We start from the raw sequence: 8,677 nt of genomic DNA on the forward strand, positions 1-8,677 counted from the left end.
TTTGTGTATTTAACGAGAGCGTCACCTAGTGGCTACGGTAACTTTGGCTTCAGGAGTTTTATTTAACTTAATTTTATATTTATAACTTGCAACGCCACCTTGAGGATAAAGCGAATGTAAAAAATAAAATAGGGTCATGATAAAAATATAGATTTTATTCACAAAATATTTCATATGCAACAAAAAATAAGTCTATTTAAAACATTTGTATTCAAATTTAGGAAATTGAATTTAAAAATTAAGAATTTGTGTCCTAGATATTAACTACACAATTAAAAAAAAAAACAAAGGTAAGTGTGATAAAGTAACGTTGTACAAACATGAATAAGTTTGGTGGCGCAACAGTCCAGTCAACATTCCGGTATTGGAACCATGTTAGGAAGAGATGCCGAATCAGAAATGTAATGTGAGAAATCACTTTTTATTACAAAAACTACTTTTGGAGGATTTATTAATTCTCGCATGAGGCAGCACATGTGAAAAAATGTTTATCTGGAACAGGCAACAATTTAAGATTGAACCCAAGACCTCTAACATGACAGCTCTGCTCACTAAGCATCACACCACGGGTGTTAGTAGATAAACCCAATAAATGTATCTAAGTGTCAAAATGATGTGGGTATGACTTTGGACAGATTAAGATGACATAAGGGACCTCATATTTAGTTTTTAAGATGTCATCTTTGTATATAAAATCTATAGTACTATCATCGCTAAGGCAGATCTTCTATTTACTTTTGATTATTTGTTTTTGTAGGTTATATACTTAATCTGAATTAAGAATTGTTAATAATAATAATAATTGTAAATATTATTACTAATTAACTAATGACAGTAGTGCCATTAGCTATTTCAGTTTTGTTTTACAAAACTTAAAACGCCATCATCTGGCTACAACGAATGTAATACAAGCATTTGTATATAAATGTCATATATTTCAGTTGGCGCCTTTATAAAGCAACTGTCAACGCAACATTGCCATACAAAACTAGTCAATTTGGAACTGTCTATTAATGACTAATGCAAATAATTAAAATAAAGCACTATTCACACGAGCACGACCAACGACCAACGAATGAACGAATATTCGTGTATTTTGCAATTTCTTTCACATGGGAGTTTTTATTCGTCGCGAATGAACCAACACAAGAATGATTTTTTTAGGTTAAGTACGCGCGATTATTTTATTTGTTGCGGGTGTGGATAATGTGGAACGCGAATAAAGTTTGACAGTTCGTATCAACAATAACTTTTTTCGCGACGAATAAATTTGTTTTCTTAAATTTATTAATATATGACATTGAAAAGTAAAAGTATGCATCATAAATCAAATAGAAACTATATTGCTATCGTTTTGTTAAGAATTTGTGTGGAAATATGTCTTCAAACATGACTCACATTTTGTAAGTCATTTGTCGTTCGTTGGTCGCGCTCATGTGAACGCTGCTAAAGAAACTTAAGAAATCTTTAAGTTTAACACTTATTACATGTATTTTTATTGGTTATTTTATCAAATTGATTTTTTAGTACTAGCTGGAAATTATTCAAGAATTAACACAAATTTCCAACAAACTTACCGTTAAATAAACAGAGTTAAATTCGTCGTTTGTTTCAGTTATGGTTGATGGAACATATTGGACAGGTTCAGACAACATAGGGGACTTCATTTCAAGTCAATGCATTCTTTGAACGCAAGTTTTGACTAAGGCAGCTTGTTACTTTTACGAGTGTCATAAATTTCAAACTTAAACTTTACTTCACTTACTTCTACTTTTAGTTTATGGTAAAAAAAATACCAATTACAATATTGTATACAAAACACTCCTCAGGTCCATCAACATTTGTATTTTGTATTGTAAAGATATATTACTTACTTCTTTTCCAATTTGATAAAGAACCCTTTTAGACATAACATTAAATACAATTTTTCAGAAAAGAAATAAAGAGTAATAAAGTTCAACTTTCAGTTCATTTTTGGCAGCTAGCCAATCAGATACTAGACACTTGCCTTACTTTTAACTCCCTTATGTCGCTTGAACCTGCCCATTCATACTTGGGGTCTCCATTGAACATTTTTGATATATCGGCCTGCCATCAGATAATCCAATAGAGACCAACATCTAGTCCATGATCCGGTGATCGCAGTTTGGATTTTTCAAGCGGATCAAAATTCTGTTATCAAATTTTGACGTTTGTGTTGTATGTAGTGGTGAGCGTCCATTTCCCGCAGTCTTTTTGAAATTAAAATTGGTTGCTCAAAAAGAGTTTGAACATTTTTTTTGGGACAACCGAATAGAATTCTTCACGAGAATTCCGGAACTTCTACCTTCGTCATTCCTAATTAAATCGTAATACTCGCTTTTTTTTAAGACAAGTTTCCTGAAGGAAGACTGCAGTTGGATAGAACTCTTTCAAAAGGAGGTCTTTTCAATTTCTTTATCTTTCGTTAAGGAGTTTAGTTTAAGAATCATGTTGAAAAGGGGAGAGGGAAGCAATAAAGCAAAGATAGGCACCCGGTTTGTGGGATTCTTCGAGTGTTTTATAATGAGGCCAAAAGCCTCTAATTTTGGATATCAGATTTGCTATTGGTACCCCAAAATGTCTCTCAGATTCATTTAAGAAGTCTGCCATATCATTTGGATTGTCTGGCTTAGAGACCGGACGTTCAATTACAACATGACGGGGCTGAGCCTCTTAATTTGTCAGCATAAGATAAACCACTCTGTGGAATGGGTAGGTATAAAAAATTTGGTAATATGGTTAGAAACATGATTTTTATTTGAAGACAATGCTTCTTCTTTCTTTTTTTTATGAATGCAATTCGATTCGGATAGCCTCTGTAGCTAGCCTCTGTAGGATGACCAAGTTCTTTGCAGTTTACGCAAGAAGCAACTGATGTTTCGGTTTTTGGACCTAGGTCACATTGACCAGGTTCACGGTCTTTTAGACATTTAACGATTCTATTTGCAAAACTACAGTACTTAAGGACATGTCCGTATCTCTGGAATCTAAAACACTGTTTAGTGTCTGAGTTTCTAACCGTATCCCAAGTTATTTTGTGTCTCAGTAGGAATTTAATTTTTTGAAGGTTTTTCCTATCTTCTAAAGAACAAAGGAAAAGGCCGAGCGGAATATTATTCGATTTAGACCATTAAAGATTTTAAAAATCTTTACAGATACTCTCAACGAAGGGTCCAACCTGACTAGCTCTTTTTGGATTTCAGCTGGTAAAAAATTATTCGAAATCCCTTTCAGGATCGTGTTAAATTGTTTTGCACTGCTTTGGCTTAAGGCAGAAAGCCTCTACACCACATTCTTTAAATTTATTTATAAAAAACTATGTAGTTCAACACTCCTAACAATCATTTTTAGTTTGCCAATTCCATTTGCAATGAACTTAATATCATCCAAGTTATAATTGGACTTATCCAGAAATTCCAGTATTGATTTTGACGAGACTCCTTTCGTGAAGATGGGCGGGCACTATGGCTCTTGTTTCGACGACGTAAGCTCAGGCTTGTTCCTATTGGTGTTGGTTTTGTTACCAGAGAAGTCACAGTTTGAATTGTTGTTCTGTCTTATGTTGGGGCTTGAGTTGCTGCTGGTGTTGCAGTTATAATTTTTGCTGTTATTGACGTTAGCACCCAGGTTGCCGGTACTGTTGCAGATATTAATGGCTCCAGGGAAACCTTTGCGGCTGTTGGATGCATCAAAATTATTAGTTAGGTTGACTGGAGCAGCCTTCTCGAAGTTAAGAGAATCAACATCCTCCATTTCTTCTTCAGGTGGCTTGAAACGGTTGGTGTTGTTAATGATTTCCTTTGAACGTTTGGAACCTGCTATTGTCCCAATGTGTCTTCTTTTTCTGGCCAAAATTATAGATTTAAAGGCATCCTGGTCGGCTGCAAGAATTCGGTTAAGTGCTAATTCAGGTTGGGAGCGTCTGAAGTGGATTCGTGCCCAATTATTACGCAGCTGTTCGTTGCACGTGATAGCGTCGGTAGACTGACGCCAAATGTTGTAGACATTGCATTTATAGTTGTCTCACTCTTTCTTTCGGAATTGGCATAGGCAAGTTCTTCATCTACACCATTCCATTCACAGGTAACGGAATCTATAATTTTTTGCTTATCCTCTTCTGAAATTTTGAATTTGTACTTCCGAACACGTCTGTACTCGATGAAAGCTCGAATCGAATCTCTCAAAGGTGACATTTGAGGTTGGTCATGACAAGAAATAATATGCCCAGTCAAAAAAAAAAAACACTGGATTATGGATAAGATTGCGCAAGAGAAGTTGGATTGGATTTTACTCTTTTGGAGCTTCAGGGTTAAGACTTTGCAAATAAGCGTTTCAAGTATATTGAAGTTTCATCAACTACTCCCTACCTGTCCTAGTTACATTCCAAGAGTACAGAGCGAAGTACTGTCCAAATCAATGGTTAATATTAAAGTGAAGCTAGAATTTTTTTTTGAAATATCTCTTCATTGCATCTTATAAGCTAAACTTCAAAGCATAATAATTATTAGATATACTCTGCTTCGTAGAACATTCTACTTAAAAATATTTGTATACCTGTCAAATTGTGATGCGCATTATGAATTAAGTAAAAGACCTAATTTTATCGTACGAATATTTTATTTCACTTATTGAAAGTAGAAAGTTTAAATTAATACAAAATTTAATATAAAATTTAATATAAAATTATAAATTGTATAAATCTAAGTTTAAGAGACACGCTTTAAAACTAAAGAAAAACAAACAAAGAACACATTTTCTAATAAAAAAAGACACATGGATAAAAGTTAGAAAACAGGTAAAGAAATAAACGCTCACCTACCCAACATTCAACAAAGACATCCGGAATGCAAGCTCAACAAGATTTTGAGAAAAATTAGGCCCAAAGCAAACAAAAATCTCCCTCAAAGGAGATCCAAACAACCGACCAATAATGAAAATAGTCTCACTTTCTTCAGAATCGTGGTTTTTCAAATTAACACAAATGCCATGTTCTCGTAGGACAAGGTTTCTATTCCAGTTCGCATTTAACGTGTCTCTTTGTTTTTTCTTGCAATTATAATTGCTATAAATCAAATTGTGAATATTAACAATATTTTCTTTCATCACACTCAATTGCACCTCCGAGCAAATCGATTTCAGGGGACTCATAATCACAGCATCAGCACAATTCCAATGAAGGAAGAACTTCAGATCGTTCGACCATCCTGCAGTCCAATTCATCGGCATTATATTCTTTACTTCGTTTAACAGAGGTCCAATGGACTCATAATCTTTATGGTGTTCTTTGAAATCATTGAAACCATCAGAAAGACTTTCTGAATCCAAATTTCTCCGAACCCCATCCTCCGATTGACTGCTCGATAGTAGACTATGAGGCAGGGACTCTTGAGATACCACATTGTCGGCATCTATACAATCTAGAGAGATATCTTTTTGAATGGTGAATTTGCGCGTTGCGGAAAATTGGCTCATTTTCTTCATGGATGGACGCTTGGCCGAATCGATCCAGAACTGTGATATACAATCTATGCCTGAGGAAAGCAGATAATCAACGGTATTGGCTATTTCTTCCATATAGGGAATGCAGGATATATCGGAATTTGAAAGTTGATGCTGAGGACTTTTTAGAACTGTTATCAACATTAAATTATTGCAGAGACATATTCCCAAGTAGTGCTTGTTTGCATTGTTCTCTATTTTGGTTTTTATTTCCTCCCAAATATACATTTCTTTGATGTTGGGAAACGAGCTCATCCCTTTTACGCGGAGATAGCACTCAATTGATATTCTCAAGTCTGCTGGCAAATTCGAAGAGAGCAACCATCTGCCGTAATATAGGCTGGTGCCACAAACAATGAGATCAGACGAGGTCTTGTGGGTTTCGTTCCACTTTTTGTGATCCATTGATTCGAATTCACTTAGAGCATCACATATTCTGAGCTGTGCCTCTTTTGGAAGAGACATACCCAAGGATGAACCTGCAAGAAAACCCAAATTTAAAGTTGAGTCTTTGTTTTGATCGATTATATTATTTTTGAAGATATCACAAACATGACCGAGGTCTTGTCGGGCTCGCAAACCTTGGTAATCCGAGATACTAAATTTTAAAAAGTTCAGAAAATCGTCGGAGTTTGATTTTGTTTGGTGTTTGCTCTGGTGAGTTGAGGCAAACGCGCTCACAACCAACATATCGTTCAGATGGCCATAAGTTATGAAGTATTTAATGTTATTGACTGTGATCGTGCTTTGAATTGCCTTCGATCTAAGGTCGTTGGAGATGAGCGAGTCTAGAGTTAAGAAGCTACCCTTAGCTGTGTAGAGAAAGTTATTCGATAGAAAAGGATAGTAGAATAGGAAGTCGTTGTTTTCGTCTTGAAAATATTCCCGATGTATTATCAAAGTTAGGAAAACGTTGTCTTGGCTGTCGGGAGAGCTTTTATGCTCATAAAGTTGCCTGTGGCTGAGTGCGAAGTCGTCAAAGCTGTGAAGATCGCCCAATTCCAAGTTATCATCCTCGTTGTTGTTTTGTGGGGCATATGCGCTCTTGAAGGTAAGTCTGACCTTGGTGGCTCTGGTGTATTGCATGAGAAGTTTGTCGATGTTCTCAGTCCGCACTTCAATGTTATCCATGGACTTAAACCAATCGCCCTCTTGGATGTAGGGATACTCGTTAGTCAGTGATTTATCAATGATATTAGTAATCATTAAGCATTCAAAATTATCACTAAAGGGAATAACGCCAAAGCCCAGCATGGATTCAATTATCGAAGATCTGCGACCAAATCTATAACGATCCATTGAACTTACTATTAGGTAAAGTTCTTTGTTGATGTCTACATTTTTGATTGTTGATAATTTAGACAAATTAAGAGGTGGCCTGCGTTGATTCGAGGATGGCGAATTGTTGTTAATCTGCCCAGAACCAGGTAAGGTTGCAGATTTCTTGGATCGTTTGATGAAAAACAATTCTCCGTCTTGTGCTATGAGAAGTTTCCAATTCTTCTTGTTGCTGGAGTTGTGGTTGTACGAGTCAGGAGAACATGAAGAATCCGAGAGTGGTTTGCTTTCGTCCTTTTTAGTTTTATTCATTTTATTATTCATATCGTTTGGTAGGGAACGTGAATAGTCCATAATTGATATTAAAAATCAAACTTTATAATTGGAAAAATTAAAATTTATAAGAAATGATAAATAAAAATCAAAACGTAAACAAAAACACAGAAATCGGACTTGTTCACTGTCACTAAATGAATGTTTCGATACCGATTCGGAACTCTTAGCATTCTGTCAGTAGGCTAGTTTAAGTTGCAGGGGTGAAAGTTTGACTTGGGTTGTCGTTTAGGGTTAAAGCAGTATTCACATAAACGCGACCAACGAATGAATTGCAAAATATGAGTTATTTCCATTCTATTCTGTTCTCCCAAAAAAAACTTTTAAACTCTTTGATTTCAACAACCAATTTGAATTTCAAAAAGACTGCGGGAAATGGATGCTCACCACTACATACAACGCAAACATCAAATTTGATGACAGGTTTTTGATCCGCTTGAAAAATCCAAACTGCGATCACCGGATCATGGACTAGATCTATTGGATTATCTGATGGCAGGCCGATATATCAAAAATGTTCAATGGAGACCCCAAGTATGAAAGGGCAGGTTCAAGCGACATAAGGGACTTAAAAGTAAGGCAAGTTTCTTGTATCTGATTGGCTAGCTGCCAAAAATAATCGCGCGTTCTTAACCTACAAAATTCATTCTTGTTTTGGTTTCGGTGGTAAAAGCCAAACTTTATTCGCGACGAATTAAAAACTCTCATGTGAAAGAAATGTCAAAATCGACGAATATTCGTTCATTCGTTGGTCGTGCTCATGTGAATAGTGCTTAAGTTCTTTAGCATTTTTCATGTTCAAAAGGCTATTTGTTTTTTATTTTCAAAAGCCTATTTGGTAAGGTAAGAAAGTAAGGAAGTCGCAACTTTTTAGAATTAAAAATAAATTTTATTCATTCCTTTTCATTTTACAACTAGTCAATAAAATGTTTACAATAAATAAAGAATAAATAATAGTTATCATCATTGACATACTATATATGGACTGCTAGTGGTGTGAATATTCCATAAAAAATTTGAATAAAAATGGTTCCACTTCAAATTAGCTACACTAGCCCTTTCAGGCACAGTGGTTGAGATAAGCTTTTTCTGACATAGAAAGTACTGACATCTAGTATAATTTGTTGAAGACAAACGATGCCATGTTTCTTTTGCTGTGTCAGTGCTGTCGTTTTGAAAATTTCAAGAGTAGTATTTTTCTATCATTTTGGGGAGCATTTTCTTAAATTGAGGAGTTAAACAAAACAACAACAAACACATGCTTGGCCCATGAACAAAATTAAAAACTGAAAATAAAATTGTCCAAATTCGAAGTTAATTGGCCTATTGCGAAGGTTATTGCTCCGAAAACAGACAAATAGAAGGATATAATGTCGTACCAAATTTTTGCTTTCACTGCTTAAATGCCAACATTTTAAAATAATATAGTTGAAATAAATAATTTAAAGTCATAACTTTTTTTATTAAATAAGAAATTGACAATTGAAATTATATTTTACATCAACATACATGTTTGAATATTCAAGAATAAATTAAAGTCATTATT

The 8,677-nt window shown here is 34.9% G+C and overlaps 1 protein-coding gene across 1 annotated transcript; it reads right to left on the minus strand.

The window, feature by feature from the left end:
* Positions 1 to 4,723: 4,723 nt before the first annotated feature.
* LOC129947654 (protein inturned) lies at positions 4,724 to 7,259 on the minus strand. Its single transcript, XM_056058285.1, has one exon. The coding sequence runs from the start codon at positions 7,150 to 7,152 to the stop codon at positions 4,837 to 4,839; it is 2,316 nt and encodes a 771-aa protein (XP_055914260.1). The 5' UTR covers positions 7,153 to 7,259; the 3' UTR covers positions 4,724 to 4,836.
* Positions 7,260 to 8,677: the final 1,418 nt, after the last annotated feature.

Source organism: Eupeodes corollae, chromosome 2 (genome assembly GCF_945859685.1).
Source record: "Eupeodes corollae chromosome 2, idEupCoro1.1, whole genome shotgun sequence".
Taxonomy (NCBI): Eukaryota; Metazoa; Arthropoda; class Insecta; order Diptera; family Syrphidae; genus Eupeodes; species Eupeodes corollae.

Bases quoted from the DNA above. Each gene is read 5' to 3' on its own strand.
- LOC129947654 (XM_056058285.1), bottom strand. From the start codon at position 7,152: ATGGACTATTCACGTTCCCTACCAAACGATATGAATAATAAAATGAAT.